This window comes from Miscanthus floridulus, chromosome 6, assembly GCF_019320115.1.
Source record: "Miscanthus floridulus cultivar M001 chromosome 6, ASM1932011v1, whole genome shotgun sequence".
NCBI classification, from domain to species: Eukaryota; Viridiplantae; Streptophyta; class Magnoliopsida; order Poales; family Poaceae; genus Miscanthus; species Miscanthus floridulus.
This window is the reverse complement of record NC_089585.1, coordinates 86,066,130-86,083,936: the sequence shown is the minus strand read 5'-3', so window position 1 is coordinate 86,083,936 and position 17,807 is coordinate 86,066,130. Positions and strand designations below refer to the sequence as shown.

The window sequence follows — 17,807 nt, the reverse complement described above, 5'->3', positions numbered from 1 at the left end:
AGCACTATTAATGTTAAGGGCACCATTGAAGTACATCACCTAGTGCTCGGGGCAGGTGGAGGCGATGGGCTCTTGGATCTCGGTCCACTCAGCGATGAAGTCAGCAAGCGCTTGAGACTTGATCATAGGCCTGCTTCTAAATTCAATTAAGTTAGTGCCGAGCTCGACAGCCCACTTGATGATACGGCCGTTGGCTTCTTTGTTACGGAGGATGTCCCCTAGAGGGAACTCGGTGACCACGGCGATCTTATAATACTCGAAGTAGTGGTGGAGCTTATGTGATGTAATCAAGATGGCGTATAGCAGCTTTTGGACCTGAGGATAATGAGTTTTGGGCTCATTAAGGACCTTGCTAATGAAGTATATCGGACGTTGCACCTTATAGGCATGCCCGACCTCCTCACGTTCGACCATGATGGCTGTGCTGACGACACAGGAAGTAGCGGTGATGTAGATCAGGAGAGTTTTATCTGGCCGTGGTGCTGTCATGATTAGAGGCTTTGTTAGGAACACCTTGAGCTGCTCAAAAGCTGTATCTGCCTCTTCTGACGAGGAAAAGCGCTCAGAGGCCTTGAGGAGTTTGAAGAATGGTAGCCCTTTTTTGCTGACGCGCGATATGAAGTGACTTAAAGCAGCCATGTAGCCTGTAAGTTTCTGTATATCCTTGATGCATGTTGGCCATTTCATGTTGGTGATGGCGGAGACCTTGTTAGGGTTGGGCTCGATGCCACGAGTGCTGACGATGTAGCCCAGCAGTATATCGAACAGAACTCCAAAGATGCACTTTGAAGGGTTCAACTTCCATCGGTACTTTTTTAGGTTGGCGAACGTTTCTTCAAGGTCGGCGATAAGATTGTCAGCAGTCCTGGACTTGATGACCACATCATCGATGTATGCTTTGATGTTGCGGCCGATCTGTTGATCGAGGCACATCTGGATGGCCCTTTGATAGGTCGCCCCGGTGTTCTTGAGACTGAAGGACATGGTGGTGTAGCACTATGCACCAAAGGGCGTGATAAATGACGTCTTGATCTGGTCTTCTTCCTTGAGGGAGATCTGGTGATAGTCGGAGTAACAGTCAAGGAAGGAGAGCAGTTCATAGCCGGCGGTGGAGTCTACAACCTCATCTATCCGAGGCAAACCAAAGGGGTCTTTAGGGCAGTATTTGTTAAGATCAGTGTAATCAACGCACATTCTCCATTCTTTATTCTTTTTTCAAACGAGAACAGGATTAGCTAACCACTCAGGATGATACACTTCTTTTATAAAACTGGCAGCTAAGAGCCATTTTATTTATACCCTAATAGCTTCCTTCTTGTCTGGCGTGAATCGGTGGAGTTTCTACTTGATCGGTTTGGCGGTCGGCGAGACATTTAAGGAGTGCTCGATCTTCTCTCGTGGTACCCCCAGCATGTCTGCAGGTTTCCAAGCAAATACATCAGCATTGGCACGTAGGAAGGAGATGAGCGTGCTTTCCTATTTGGGATCAAGGTGAGCCCCAATCTTCACAGTCTTGGAGGGGTCATCGAGGCCGAGGCTGACCTCCTTTATTTCCTTAGACTTGGCGGAGGCACGAGGGGCTCTAGCTCTGGGATCTCCATGTCATCCACGTGCAACATCTTGGCTTCGGTGACTACGCTGGCCATCTAGATGGATAGGTCGGTGGCTTTGGTGAGAGCGAGACTCTCTGTCTCGCAGGCATAGGCGATGGAGAGATTGGCCTACAGGGCCAGAACTCCTATAGGTGAAGGCATCTTTAGCACCAGATACGCGTAGTGTGGTACAGCCATGAACTTGGCCAGAGCTGGCCGACCAAGTATGACATGATAGGCGGTGTTGAAGTCGGCAACGTAGAAGTTGATGTGTTCGACGTGGTAGTTGCTCGCTGTGCCGAACTATACTGGTAGGGTGATCTCTCCAAGCGGTTTGGAGGCCTTGCCAGGTACCACACCCCAAAAGGAGGAGTCAGAGGGTGTGAGATCTAATAACCCGAGGCCTAGCTCCTTTAGGGCTCCGGCGAAGAGGAGATTTAGAGCGCTCCCACCATCAATGAGCATCTTTCTAAAAAGCACCTTCTGCACGGTTGTGTTGAGGACGAGGGGGAAACGCCCTATGTAGGGGATGTCCACCCATTGGTCGGCCCTGCTAAAGGTGATGGGTACCTCGGACCACGGGCGATAACTGGGGTTGGCGGTGGCATTTTCCGTAGTGACAGAGCACCCGCCGTGCGGTGAGCTTTCGTTCTCTTCTGCTCTTAGTGGAGGTGAGGCCCCCAAAGATGGTGGCGACCACCTTGTCATGGTCCTAGAAAGCATTGTTGTTGCCCCCAGGTGGTCGGCAGTTTCCGGCTCCGTCGTTGGCGTCGTCTTCTAGCTTTTTGTCCTAAAACTCCTTAGCCAAGCCGAGGCAATTCTTCATCTTGTGTTTGGCGTTCTTGTGAAGGGGGCACAGGCCGTCGAGGATCTTTTGGTACTATTAGTCATAGTTGCACTTGGCATGAGGTTGACTAACACTGGCGGCGATTTTGGCTAGGCTTTGGTCCTTCTGTTTGATCACGATCGCTGTCACAATGGTAACTACGGTCGTCGAAGCGGTGGTCGTTGTGGCATTGGTTGTCGGGGCGGTCGTTGTAGCGGCGAGGTGGGCGATGGGTGCCCGTATCCTCGTTGAAGCGCACCTCGGCTTCCTCGGCATCGGCATACTGGTTGGCAGTAGTGATCATCTCAGTAATGCCTATGGGCAGTTTGTGGTTGAACTTGGAGCGAAGCTCGCGATGGTGGAGTCCTCGGGTGAAGGCGGTGATGACCTCAGCTTTCGTGATGTTGGGAATAGAATTCCTCATCTTGGAAAAGCGTCGAATGTAGCTGCAGAGGAGCTCGGACAGCTTCTGGTTGATGTGGTTGAGATCATGCTTGGTGCCCAACCGAGTACACGTAGCCATATAGTTGTCGGTGAAGACTTTTTGAGCTCTTCCTAGGATCCGATGGAGTCCGAGGCAAGGCTAGTAAACCAGCTCATGGCGGGTGGCGTGAGCATGACGGGGAGATAGTTCGCCATGACGCCGATGTCTCCTCCAACGGCGCGGATAGTAGTGGCGTAAGCCTGTAGCACTATGTTGGGTTTATCCTTCCCTTGTAGGGCTCAACCCTAGTGATTTTGAAACTATGGGGCCATTGAAGTGTTTGGAGCGCCCTCGTAAATGCTGGGGGGCCTTTGGGGTTATGGTCGGCGTCGGCTGCAGCGTTGCCGGTGTCGATTTGCTCGAGAGCTGAGTCTGGGTTTTCGTACTCCTACTAGTACTCCTGGCGGCGGCATACTTCATCTTCATGGCGATCAAAGCGATGTTGCTCGATACGCCGTCATGCATCCCGAAGGTTGCTGAGGTGCACTTGAGCATCCTGTTCGACCTCCTGGTCGTGTTGGTGATGGTGTTCGGCGTGGTGTCCCCTAGCTCCCCCCTGGAGAGGCAGTGACTGGTTGGCAAAATAGCTTTGACTGGGGCGGCAATTCGATCTTGGCGCAGCTGATTGGTGAATCATGCTTGTGGAGCATGAAGGTCTCTAATCCTCGCGAATCTCGTTAACCTGACAGTGTGCCGCTTTAAGCATGGTGGCGACCTTGGCAAGCTCGAGCGTCTGCGGGAGGTAGGCGAGCTCATTAGCGGCCACTGCCAGATTGGCGCTTGGAGTCTTGAAGACTTCGTGGCCATCAATGCGGAGAAACTCTTCATCGAGGTTATGGTGGAGTGGGAATGGCCTTCCTTGTGAGTCGAGCCGATTATTTCGAGCAGCCTCGGCCCTCGCAATGGCTGCCTTGTTTTCTCGGCACTGCATGCGGTTGATGTTCTGGTTCTCACGAGCGACACGTTCTTCCTCGGTTTCGCTGTTCCGAGGAGGGCTATCGACGTTGACGTTGAAGATCGTGCCACCCCAAAAGGGTGGGAAAAGGAGTTGCTCGGTGAAGGTTTTGGTGAGGGTCTCCGTAGAGCCCTGAGACTCGGAGCCTGGATTTTCCTCCGGAATGGTTTGGAGGGATGCTCCAGGGCACCAGCCTATGTGTAGCATGTTGACGGCTGGCGGAGGCTGGACGACGAGCTGGTCGGTGAGCGGATGAGCGTTTCCCACCTGGTCGGTGAATTTCCCCTCAGGGCGTCTTGGTAAGTAGCGGCGACGTTGGTGAGCCCAAAGGGTAGAGCTGCAACTCCTGGAGTTTTCTAAGTAGCCTTTGATAGATTTGGATTGGAGGGTGGTCAGCGCTGAACCAAAGTGTCCAGGGCCAATTCGGCGATGGAGAGGCAATCGGCGAGCTTTAGACCGACCCGATCGATGGATTCGATCAGATCATCATTGTCGACTTGCCTCCTCTGGTAGCGAGGAAGCGGGCGGCGGGTCATTAATGAAGGCGACCTCAGAAGTGGTTCCAAGATTGGATCTTTAGTTGCAGGTGCGGGGGTGGTCGGCGTAGAACCGATCTGCGCTGGCTCGAGGAGCTCTCCAACTCTGTCAGCATTGATGACCCACGAGATGGATTCGACCGTGAAGATCTAGCTGGGCTGTAAAAGGGACGAAGAGCCTACGGAAAAAGCCATCTTGTTCGACAAAAAAACAGCACGCACACCCTACCTGGCACGTCAACTGTCGACAGAATATCGTCGACAGTCCTTCGAGGGGTATCCCACAAAGGTAGATTGATCGGCAGGGGAGCGTGAGATCAAGAACAAGAAGACAACAGAGACACATGAGTTAGACAGGTTTAGGCCGTTAGTATGATGTAATACCCTACTCCTGTGGTCTGTTGGTTTGTATTAGTTATCGTATGATATTGCGTGAGTTTGGAGGGGGTCCTTGCCCGCCTTATATAGTCCGAGGAGCAGGGTTACAAGTCGGTTAGATCTGAGAGATAATCAGAAAGTAATAATTGATTACAGGAATCTTGAGATCATACATATCCTAACAAATCTCATAGTATCTTTAGGATATCTTCCAGATGCCTTGCAGAAGGCGCCGACCAAAGTCGTGCCCCGCAAGGATTTATCTTGTGGGCTGGGCCACCCCTGAGGGCGCACCCCATGTGGTCTGCCATAGGTATCCGGGGTCATACCCCCACACTAGCCCTTAGATAGCTACAATACGACAAATGGCATGTAATAGATTTTAAGCTTCAACAATTCAAAAATGGCGAGAAGCAATTGTACGGCATAGTGGTATTGACATATTGTAGGAAGCATGTTGGATAACGACTGAGCTACACTTTTTTTGAGTTTTATTCGAATTGACATAATCTTATTTATCATGGAATCATGAATCGTTTGAGAGTAAACTTTGAATCGAGCTTAACGAGCTAAGTCTAACAAGTCGAGCCGAAGTTGAAAGTCACTCAAAATAAGCTTATTTTTATTTTTTAAAAAAATGAGTTCAATCAGAACATTTTGAGGGGCTGATCCAAACAGGCCCTTAGTCTTATAAATGGAAGAGAGGGACTTGAGCTAGCTAAGGTAAAGATAAAGGAATCAACATCTCAAATGAAGACCAAAGATAAGTATTGAAAAAAACCTTGATGACAATAAAGAAGCTCAAGATATCATACGACAAGAGAAGCTTGGGAAAATTGGAGCAAAGAAACACACTTAGATGATCACCGGAACTCTTCGGTAAGGCGGTGAGGCCCTAGAGAAATGGAGTGGGTCCAATTCGAGGCAGAGTTGGAAGTAGTGCATGGCGTACTTCCCAGGTGGACACCAGAGTTTAACACTGGAGATTCAGTATAGAGACATTGCACAAGCGTGGTGGAGAAGAAGAGAGCATTTGAGATTTTTGGTGATGCACCAAACATTAAAGGTTGAGAGTCATGTTTAGGTTTTGGTAATTAATGAAAATATTTGTGGACTAATGGTTTCAGATAAAAGGTCAAGTGTAGTCCAGAGGCAAGACTTAAGCTACATGAAGGCCATGGTGGAGATGGCATGATCACGAAGGTGCAAAAGCTCAACAAGGTGAAGAGATGGAAGCAGAGAGAAGCAATGAAGTGGAAGATACAATGAAGGCAAAGGTATATGCATTGTCATTCAACGGCCACAGGGTGATAGAGTGAAGTGGCTAGATTTTTAGGTTAGACAGTGATACTATTAAAAGGGGCAAATCAAGTTGTAAAAATGGTTATCTAGTGCCACTCCGCGAGATCTAACTTTGCACATGCATTATTAGGATTGAGTGAAGGTTTGCAAAATGCTAACTTAGGGGTTAAAGGAGTTGTTCACCCCGTGGGAGACCTATTAGAGTTAGTGCTTTGAAAAGGTTTGAGAAAAGGAGCTTGGTGAATTGTTTCGACACTCACCAGAGCTCTCTGATGTGCACTAGAGCTTTGAAATAGTGTTCCTCTCGAGCATTTTTTCAGCATGTAGACCTAACCTTCTAGTGTGCACTAGAGAGGTGGCACCGAAGCTTAGGAACTATGCTAGAGGAGGGATTACCAAATTCAAATTCACTCACTAGAACTCTTCGGTGTGGCACCGAAGAGATACAATAGAGATATATAGTAACTCTAGAGAGGGTTGTTTTCATGCTCTTTGGGGCATTACACGCATTGACGCTCTCCTATGGTGCACCGCAGAACTCACTTAGCCTGCGGTGCTTAATAGAGCTCACTAGTACTTTTGTTTTTAGCCCAGTAAAATGTAGCGCCTCTTTTGGTGTGTGTGGCTATGTATAAAGGGCTTGGTCGGGCATGACACAACTCTTGGACCCCCTAGCTGATATCCACACACATTAGAGCTCAACCTAACCCTACACTCTCATTTGCTTGCTTGTGATTGCATTTTTGGAGAGATTGGTGTTATTCAAGTCATTTGCTTTGAGAGATTGCATTGAGTGGCACTAACATAAAAAATGAACATTGCGTGATGCTCTGGAGAAAGACTTGTGAGGAGCTTTGCACTCTTCCCCACTAGAGAAGGCAAATAGTGACTCTAGTGGATAGAGGTGTTGAGAGCGCTTTCTGATAGAGGAGCGGGGATCCTTTAGCTTATCTCAACATCGACGTGGTGGCCGGCAAGTCACTGAACCATATGGGATAAATCATTGTGTCATCTCTTGTCCGGTTCTCTAGCTCTTCTATTACTTTTCTTTTGATTCTAGCAACCTTGCATAGTTTACTTTGATACTTGACTTATTTAGGTTGCTAATCACCCTAGGATTGCAAAACTATAGCTAGTGCAGGTAGAATTATTGGGACCTTATTTGTTTCTAATCAAGCTTTTTTAGTGTCTTTGGTTTTAGAAATTGAAATCGGCTATTCACCACTCCCTGTCTAGCTATCACCTTGGGGGCATTATAGAAACAACTGAATAAATAGAGCTTCTAATGGTCGACACTAGATTTCTCTAGTGTGGTCACTGGAATTATACGGTGCTCACTGCTTTTGTAGTCCGAGTTTCTAATGACTAGTTGAGTTGGTTGGGGCTATATACATGGTTATTTGGAGTGTGTGTTAGAGCAAGCTATAGGTGTGAGTTGAGGCTTATCCAATTGTGCTCCAAGTTGACAAGGTGGTGGGCATGCAAATGCCCATGAGAAGGCCGGAATCCCCGATTGAGTAATGCACAAAAGTTGGGCGCAAATATGCTCGGATTTTGGGCTAGCATAAATATACTAGGAAATTCTTTTGGGTACTGTTGGACTCAATATTATCTTCATCGATCTTGGCCAAAATATATTTTTGGAAACTGATTGTGGGAATGGTTGGAGATGCTCTAGATAATTTTTTTCCCTAATACTCATGTTAGTTGTATTGATCATGTATATATGTATATCGTTCCAATAAAAAACGGTCATGGCTTAATAAAAAAACCCAAATATTGCTAATCGACAATCATCGCTTCGATACAGCAATGATTATGATGTGAAAAAAATCATTCCATTTGCCAAACATCTAAATTTCTTATCTTAGAACAATAAGTCCCGGAAGGTGGGGAGCTTGATCTCGCCCTCGGTGGTGAGCGGGATAGTGAAGGCGCCGATGACGGGGAGGTCAATGGTGAGCCCCACCTCCAGCAGGTAGTCGATGTCCCAGTCCCCTCCCAGATCCTTTATCAGCGTCACGATGAAGTCGTACGGCACCTTCACCGGTAGCTCCAGCTTGGTGCTACCGCTCGCCGCGATCCACCCGGGGTCGGCCATCGTGCCCGACGCTATCACCCTAGGATTCATACAGGAACCAGAAATAGCATTAGCGCGCATGGTATGGTATGAAACGAAATCAGAATGCGGCCATTGTAGGAGAGGGACATGCATGCATGACGTACTTGCCGACGCTCTTGAAGGTGTAGGTGATCTCGCAGATGGGGATGCGGTGCGAGTAGGGGTTGCTGACGTCGACATGGCTGTGTAGCTCGATGCCCTCGCGGCTGATGCTCCGGAAGGAGACACGATCCAGCACCGCCTCGGGCTTGGGGATCTGCGTCACCTTCTCCACCACGAAGCCCTTGGCCTTGTCCACGAGGCCGGCCATCAGTCCGACGCTCCTCTCCCGTCTCTCCTCCTCCCCTCCAGCATCCGTGGCGGCGGCGCCGGATCTCTCCTCCTCCTCTGCCCCGCTCATGTCTGGGGAATGGGGATAGTCTTGTCGCGCGCGGCCGGAGGTGGTGTGTCCCTCGACGCGGACGGAGGCGGAAATGGGAACCGCGAGAGGAGACAGGAGCGGAAGGCGCCGGCCTTTATGCAAGGCGGAGAATGCGGGACGTGGTGCGCCTGTGCCTGAGCATGCTCATGCATGAGCATCACCAGGATAGCAATGGATACCCGAAACCCAACTAGCTGATGGGTTTTACCCGCTAAGGCTAAGGCCTTGTTTGGATGCGCATGTATTCATCTCAATCCACATGTTTTGAAGTGGTTTTATTTCAATCCACTCTAACACATGTGGATTGAGGTGGATACATGCATCCAAACAAAACCTAAAGAGGCAGGTATGGGAAGTTTTTTTCACCTACATGTATACTAGTGGGTAAAAATATGTAAGATACGAGTACGAGAATATACTACCCATACCCGTGTACCCACGGGTAATTTATACTCGTCTTATCAACACATATATCTCCATTAATTGCTATAAAATACACATATATCCAGTATATCTATGACTATTATGTTGTTAATTTGTGAAGTTTTGGTGCTATGCTATAATTGTTAATCTCTATTTACATCTCTATTAAATAAAATAAATAATTGATGATATATTATTATAGTAATATAATATATTCATGTTTTTCTTGTAAGGCCTCGACCTTGAGGAGCAGCAGCAGCAAGCCCCTCGTCACGGAACGCCGGGAGGAGGTCCGACAATGTGGCGAGGTTTCGGAGCACTCCGTCCAATCGCCAGGCATGCAGCAGCCGCCATCGCCCTCGCCGCGCCGCCGCAGCACCACCAAGGCCCTACTGTGCCTACTCTTCCTTGTTGCCCTCTCCCTCGTCGCGCTGCTTGCCTTCACCACCTCCACCGAGTCCTCCGCCTACTCGCCCGCGCGCCGCGCGCTACAGCTCGTGCCTTCATGCCGCTGCCAGCCACTAACCACCCTCCTCCGTGGCGTCCGGAGGGACGAGGACGAGGCCAGGCCCACCTCGCCCGTCGTTCCTCAAGCGGTAGGGCAGGGCCACCGCGTCTCAGACTCGGACCTCGACACCGTGATGCTGCCGGACTAGGAGGTCCTCATCCTGCTCCACCCCGACGACGACGCGCACGCGCACGCGCCCTCTATCGGGTCCGGCCAGGACGGCGGGCAACGCCATGTGTGCGTCCTCGGGTGGGGCCACGTCCCCGATGTGGTCGCTTGGGAAGATGCCCACGTCAGGCTGCCGAGCCTACAACTGCGCCATGCCCAGGCTAGAGCGCCACAACAGCAGGCCCCGCCACGCCTCGTCCTCGGCAGCGGATGACGAGGACGTCGCGCCCAGCTGGCACTGTGGCACGGCCACGTCAGATGCTAGCACTAGTGTGGTAGCTCTTGGACCGTTGGTGTACAACAGCAGTAAGCAGTAGATTAGGACCCACGTAATCGTTTTTAGTTCGAGGAATGCCTCAAATGTTTAAGGACACAACGTGCACCTTACTCTCTTTTCTTCAGATACACACACTATTTAAATGCACACAGAACGTTACCAAAACCTCATTCAGATAGGGAAAAAGGAGTGTTCAAACCGGGGGCACCACTCTCAACGAGAAAAGTGACTTAAGTGCTAATACCATAGTGACATCATCTATTCGAATGCAGAAGTCTACCTACCAGCAACATAGGGCAGGTACGGATCACTGTCCATCTAAGGGCCTGTTTAGTTCACCCCAAATCCAAAATTTGGCACTATGCAAAAAGAAGATTCCCCGTCACATCAAACTTGCGGTACATGTATGGAGTACTAAATGTTGACGAAATCAAAAACTAATTGCACAGTTTGATTGTACTTTACGAGACGAACGTTTTGAGCCTAATTAGTCAACGTTTGGACAATTATTACCAAATACAAACGAAATGCTACAGTAGCTACTGCAGCTGCAGGCGCTACGGCAGCGCTGATTCTGGCCTCAACTAAACGAGGGCTAAGTAGAACATGCTTGGGTACACCCAGAATGGCTCAAGCTTGATGTACATGCCCCTGCGGTACTCAAGGTAAGGGTTAGTGGAATCATCCCAAATGGCATCTGCATCATCACCCAGCCCAAGCATAGTACAGGCAGTTGCTTCTCCCACCCCATCGTCTTGGGCTCATGCAAGAGAATGCCAGGCTCCGCACATCACCACCAAAAAAGAGCACATCATTCTCCAACTTCACCTCCACCCAAGTTGCAGGTTCAGTGGACATGTCCAGGCGGTAGGCTTTGTAGTTGACAGGTGCTCCAGATGATGTGCTCAAGTAGTAGTTGTAGTTAACAATTAGAAGCATGCCGCTACATACCACCAGACAAGGCTGTGATAGGTATCCAGGCATGTTGTCCAACCACACAGTTGCTATCTCTTGCAGACCAAGCTGGGGGGGGGGGGCAAGGACAGAGTGTAGAGCCTAGGGTGGGTGTCCATCGCGATGAATTGACCGTTGAACTCCACAATCTGCACAACTGCATAATTAAGATTGAGCTGTAGTTTTGACCAAGAATCACTTTCCATCAGCCAATCAAGCAGACATTGACCGCCCTGTTCTAGATGCACGCAAACTAGGAGGTGTGAGTTTGGTGTTGCAAGGGGAGTTGTCAGCATGCCAGAGTATAAAATAGTGTTGTCGCCAAATGGGAGCTGTGGAGGTAAAACTTTGGCACCAGTGAACACATCCACGATAAGACAATTTCTGCCGTGACCACAAATCAGCTGCCCATAGGAAGAGCCGGCAAAGTGCAACTTCTCAGATGTCTCTTCAGGAATCTGGCAGCGAAAGGTACTTTTCATGTTGGCTGGATCAAGGACCTGACACGTGCGGAGCTCGTTACCATCATCACTTCTGGAAGGTAGATTAGGAGCACGGACACTGATATGGGGCCGGACGACGAGAGGCAGGAGCAGGGTGCATAATGTGGATTTAGATGGGTATGAGGCGAAAGCGGCACGCCAAGAGCGCCAGGTGCCAGCAAAGCTGAGGAGCTCAATGAAGGAGCTCAACAGAAGAACAATGGAATGGAGCAGACCTTCTGGGAGATCTGCCCACCCTTGAGGTCCATACAGCAGGGGCTGTAGTGGAGGCAGAGGTGGCACTGATTTTGCTAGGGCTTTGCATGATGTTAGACTCTCTGTAACAAAGTAAAAAAAAAAAAGTAAATAAGTTAGAACTGAATCAAAAGTGAAAAATAGACAGTAAACTTGCTAGAGACTTATGTAACATGCAAACATTTTAATCTATATGTGTTGTACAGTACAGATCTGAAGCCATTTGTTAAGTTGTTATACACTACTGCATACGAGGAATTCTATGCGCTGGGTGAACCCTAATGTTCAGGCTAAGACAGATCGAAAAAATACAGTTTTTAAGTCTTGTTTCAATTCTAACTTTTCGTCAAAGACTGCCTAAACCCATCACTATTTTCAGAGCATAATATTTAGGATGACCTACACGTTAGTGAAGCATGAAACAAAGGTGAAACCTATGGCAAAATGACCAATTATGTGCTGCCGTTCACAGATCAACCATAGCATAGCATACAGAAAATACTTCAATATCCTGAGCTGAACCCCCATCTAATATAAAATCGGTGTCTTTTATCGTAGCCATGTGAGGCATGGGCATACATCTTCTTGAATCTACCTGATCAATGAGAAGTCCATCTACGGCGGAACCAGAAATCAGTGGAAACAAGATACTAATGAAATTTCTTTGCTTGGTTTGGATTAAGAAATCAGAGCACTGTAGAAAAGTCACAAATGTGCCAAATGAATTAAAAAGAAACTAGGAACTAGGTGCCAGAGCAAGCCTTTCTACTACCTACTAGATATTATCCTACAGGCATCTGAAATCACAAAATTTGACGTAACACACCGAGGAATTTTTTTGTTCTCCAGGTTAAAGGCTCCCAATCCTACTTCCTACTTGCCTAGTCTGCACCTATGTTGCCTGGATTCGGATACGGGTATCAGATACAATATGTATCGGATACGCTATTCTTAAAAAAAAAACAGTGACACGGGGATCTTCTACTATACGAAATCCGCACCATCGGCTCTGGCTTATTCTCTTGCCACGTGTCCCGTGCAGCTCCCATCGGCCGTCGCGACTCCAGCCAGGCAGGCGCCCGCGGCACTGCGTCAGCCGGACCTGGCCCCGGCCCCGCGCGGCCACGCCCCTGCCGCGGCGATCCTGGCCATTCCCGGCGGCCGTGCCGCGGTCGCGACCGTGCTGCGTCACTGCTGCCGGGCCTACGCGCGTGGCCAGCAGGCCGCGGCTCGGCGGGAGGGCCGGCCCCGGGACCCCGCGGGCCCGTCGCAGCTCGCCAGCCGGCCAGTCGTCGCTGCCGTGGCCGTCCCCGACCGGATCGACGCAAGCGTCCGCAGTCCGCACCCCGCGTGCGTGCTCTACTGAGCCGCCTGCGCGCGTGGCCCGGTGGCCACGAGACGCCCATGGCAAAGCTAGGCCCACCTGCTGGTGCGGCCGAGCACCCCGCTGCCCACACGACCCTCCATCGTCGTCGCCGGAGACCACGCGGACCGAATCGTCCGGAATCGGCCCGTCCCCTGCTCTGCTCAACGCTCGTGGAGGAGGAAAAGAGAATAGAAGCTTTTCCAGGGTTCCCAATGCAAAAACTCCTGACTCATATTGGCCCCGTTCGCTGGTCTGAAACTTGGCTGAAACTGACTAAAAACACTGTTTCGGCTGAATTGTTGTGAGAGAAAAACACTGTTCCGGCTAAAAAAAGAAGCCGAACAAGCCAAATATGGGGTAAACCGAACAGGGCCATTAACAGTTGTTGACAATACATCAGAGCACGTTGAGAATAAGGAAAACTACAGGGGCCTAGATGCAAAGAGTTTGTCCTATTAGGTTTACCTTTCTTTTTATTCTTTAAATCGGCTGAAAATTGATAAACGCGTAGTAATTCATAGAAAAAATAAAAAATGACAAAACGAATTTTGTTCAGCTCCACATATGTAGGTCCATGCAGTAAACACAAAATATCATATATTTTAGTACAAATTTTTTGCTGTAGATGCTTGCCTATGCTTTTTATTGTAAAATTGATATTTGTAGTTATCTTGCTCCAATTATTATGAAAATTTTATGGTAGTCTATTCATGTGATGCTTGATCAGTGGTAAAAATTTTAGCTCCATTCGTGCTGATTTACCTAGATTTATGCTTGCTAAATAGTTTACAATCAATTTAAGTATGTAAAAATGAAAAATATGCTTCCACTACCTTTGCATGTTGTTGTTATGTCATATGAACACTTCATATGGCCATGTGTTCATAATCTACACACATTTAACTGATATATCACATTTCATAGACTACAATATTTGCTTTCTCAGGAAAAAAAGGACCGGATAAAGATCCATAACATGTTCACTATAAAAATATAACAAAAACTATAACGTACCTAAATCTTCATAAGATACAAAAGACTTCCGATAAAAAATAAAATTTATTCACTCAATCAAAGAACAATTTTCCTTTATCTTCGAAAAATACAAATGCTGCACTTCTACCAAGAGACAATAAGCACAACAAAAAAAACTTAGTTTACAATTGTCAGAATCTAATCAATACAATGCAACTCATACTACTGTGACCCATAAATTTACCCTTTATAAAGTAACATTGCTAGGATACATAATGAACATATACTGGTTTAACAAAATATGATTGATCCACTGGCACACAGTTCAACATGGGCGCAACACTTGAATTACAATCAATTTATCTGCAACTCATGGTATCCATCATTTTCAGCGGGTCAGAATCACATCGATTAACCTTTTTTTAGTATCTATTTAAAACATTCTGCAAAAAATTATTGTTACTACAAAGTTACTCATTTTTTAATATAAAAACTGACATTGTCATACATAACAGCCCACACTCATTGTTTCAAAGACGTAACGGGCGACACGAGGAATGAACTGGCCCAATCTGGTATGGTGCGGCAAGGCCGCGCCTGTTCACTTCGCTAAAAAGACAAGCTGAAAAGTACTGTTCGCTGATTTGTTGGGAGAGAAAAATACTGTTCCTTCGCTGAAAAAGTACAGCTGAAAAGACAAGCGAACATGTTGCCTAAATTTTTTTTAAATAATGATTAATAACTATACATGATTTAATATGAAAATTGAAAACCACAGCCACATCATAGTAAGCTGAGTGCACAACTTAATAAGGCCATAGCCAAGTGACATGTAGCATAACAAACAATTTAAGTTCATACCTTAATTAATAAGGTCACATCCACTGGCCACAGGTACACATCCTAAACAGCCTTCTTCAAACGCTATTGAACGCACGGACAGTCGAGAAACTGAATAGTTACTTACTTACCGATTGAATTCTGCTGGAGCAGGGGCGCAAGGCTGCAAACCTGCAACTGTAGGGGCCAGGGGGCTGGGTCACCGCTAGCAGGGAGGGGGCGCCGCTGGCCGCTCGCTGCCCTGCCGCCGGCCGATTCGACGGTGAGCCGCCCAGGGATGCTCCTTGCTCCGTCCTCTAAGCAGGGGCATACCGGCATAGAGCTGCAGCAGTAGGGGACAGGGAGGGTCGCCGCCGGCCACCGTTCGCCAATCGCAAGTCGCGTCGGGCCCCTCCTGGGCGGCTGTGCAGGAGTCGCGAGACCGCGAGCGTGCACCGTGCGGATGAAGTCCTGAAGGGGAATAGGTCACGCGTGGGAGGTAAGTTGGGCTGGTTTTCTCTCATGGGCCGTATCCAAGTCGGCCCAACCGTGTCTGATACCTATACCGGTGTCCGATACGTATCGGATACCACGCGATACGGACCCAGTATCCGCGCATCATAGGTCTGCACAAATGCCACGTGAATGAAAGAAATGATGCAACGTTTGTTCAAATGGCATAATAAAGACGCAGTAACACGCCAAAACATATTATACAATGCACTTTACTGCGATACACTCAAATAACCGTGAGTCGTTCATTTATTTTGATTCTTACGGTTATGGTCACATATTTTACCTCCGAGTAGGTGGTAGGTAAAATATATGTTTATTTATTTATTTATTTTTTAAAGTAGGATAAATTAGAAAAGATTTAAATATAAAAACATTCCTAGATTTGACATGCATGTGTGATCTGGTGGATATGATAAATCTTTTTTATTTTGCGACTCTGGAATTGATATATTTTGATTACCATGTAATTTTACATAGACTTAATACATATACATCTGAATTCGCTTGAACGTGATTTGCATGTGCCAACGTGAAGTGTACTTCATTTGCATGTGACGTGACATAATGTGTTCATTACATGACTCGTTTAATGGTTTTTATTAGTTTGCGTGACTTGTTTCTCACTCAACTTTTGTATACTATTTAACCACTTTAATACAATCGTTCATAGAGATTTAAAGTAATTGTGTGTAGAGATTTAAAATGTGTACTATTTAACCACTTGCTTCTGAATTTAAGGAGAGCAGAGCCCTAACATCAGGATATAAAGTGGTGGACTACAGCAATGATAATCCAAAGTCAAGCCCCATGACGGCTGCTAAAACACCTAGCTGCCACTAGGAAAACTACTAGATTTACTGACAACAATGATAAGATTTTTTTTTGCGAGGTGATACTGCTCATTTTCAGATTAACCGTGACACACAGAAAATGAGACTTCTGTTCGAGACATCAAAGCGTGTCTTATAGTTCTATTCTAGCCACATTATCTATGGGGTATAATCTCATTCAAAATGTACTCACATCACTCACATCAGGTACAGTCTATCGATCTAGGGTTTGACCTGTACATCTTACAATCACACCAAAATCCAATCGAAACCTAAATGTAATATCTCGATTCAAGATGAAACCACAACAATAAATGTGACAGAACCGCCCAATTTATACAAGATCAAGTACATCTGCCTTCGCTAACACGTTGACACGCACGCACTTTTACTTATATAAATCCGGTAGTCCGCCGAGTTCTACGAAGGACCTAGGTAAATCCACATCACAACCAAGACCGTAATAGATTAAGCAAATACATATCATATATACGGAGTTTGCAGCAGAATAATATTGCAATTGAGTTCACAAATAAATAATACATAGTGAGTTCAAATCCGATTAGAGAAAACAACATAGCTTTGAAATGATTACAATAACGACATAAGTTGAATTACATTGCTAGTGTAACGACCCGAGTTCGTTACATCCTAGGCAGTCATTTTTATCATCCGAGTGAGCAATCATCTGAGCTCTCGTACAGATCCCTGATGCCTTGAGCCGAGTCAACTGTTGAGAAAGCTATCGAATCACCCCGCGGAATGTACCCGGATGGCCATTGTTAGGCTCACACCTGAAGCGGTGGAGGAAACCCCAATTGGATTGAGAATACATCCTATTGACATCATCAACACCAACTCGACCTCAGAGAGTACCTCGAGTTATGGCAACTTAGTCCCCAATACCCAGCCACTCGATGACAGAATAATTCAGCAAAGACATTAAAGTACCGGATAGTCCGCCCGCACTACCGGACCATCCGATGGAACCCAGACCAGCAGAAAGTGGGAAATGAGTTGTTTGCCACTTAAGTGAGTGAGACCCTCATGTCAGCCCGAGTTGGAATATTTTATCAGCTGAAACAACACCCTCTCACTTAATATCTCACTCACCCATTCATTTGCCACTCTCCCTCTCTCTCTCTACACCCAAGAACAAGGATGAACCCTAGAACTAGAGAGAGAAAGGATTGGAAGGAAGATTGAAGAAGGAGAAGAGAAAGAGGAAGGAAGCACCAGTATCACTCCATGAACATCATCAACATCTTTAATCTTGTTCATGGTGAGATCAAGAAGAGTAGTTCTCATTTCTTGGATTTTCCACCAAGTGCTTAAGTTTTGGTATTGATGAAGGATTGAAGGATCTCTTGCTGGTGGTGATTCCATCATATGTAGAGTAAGTTCAACAAACCTTCACCTAGCTCAAGCACTCAAGCATCTCATGGATTAATCTTTGATTCATCTTTTGGTGCCTTGCAAGAGGAAGCCCATGAGTGACCAATCTTTTGGATGAAGAAGTAAGAGTGAGGAAAGCTTGGATCTTCAAGTTTTGGCTACGAAAGCTCTCAGATCTCAGAGCTGAGGATTTCATCTCTATCTCAAGCTTGTACCTTCATAT

The 17,807-nt window shown here is 47.2% G+C and overlaps 1 protein-coding gene and 1 pseudogene across 2 annotated transcripts; both read right to left on the bottom strand.

Annotated features, from left to right (window-relative positions):
- Positions 1–5,081: 5,081 nt before the first annotated feature.
- LOC136458526 (late embryogenesis abundant protein Lea14-A-like) lies at positions 5,082–8,713 on the bottom strand. Of its 2 annotated transcripts, XM_066458474.1 has the most exons (3): positions 8,300–8,713; positions 8,043–8,193; positions 5,082–5,122 (listed from the first exon to the last, which is right to left on the bottom strand). In XM_066458474.1, exons 1-3 carry the CDS (start codon positions 8,593–8,595, stop codon positions 5,108–5,110), a joined length of 462 nt encoding a protein of 153 aa, XP_066314571.1. In that variant the 5' UTR covers positions 8,596–8,713; the 3' UTR covers positions 5,082–5,107. The 2 variants fall into 2 exon arrangements, with proteins under 2 accessions (XP_066314571.1, XP_066314570.1); XM_066458473.1 differs by lacking the exon at positions 5,082–5,122 and having other exon boundaries at positions 7,851–8,193.
- A 1,351-nt stretch (positions 8,714–10,064) lies between these two features.
- Positions 10,065–15,311, bottom strand: LOC136456257 (uncharacterized; annotated as a pseudogene).
- Between the last annotated feature and the right edge of the window lie 2,496 nt (positions 15,312–17,807).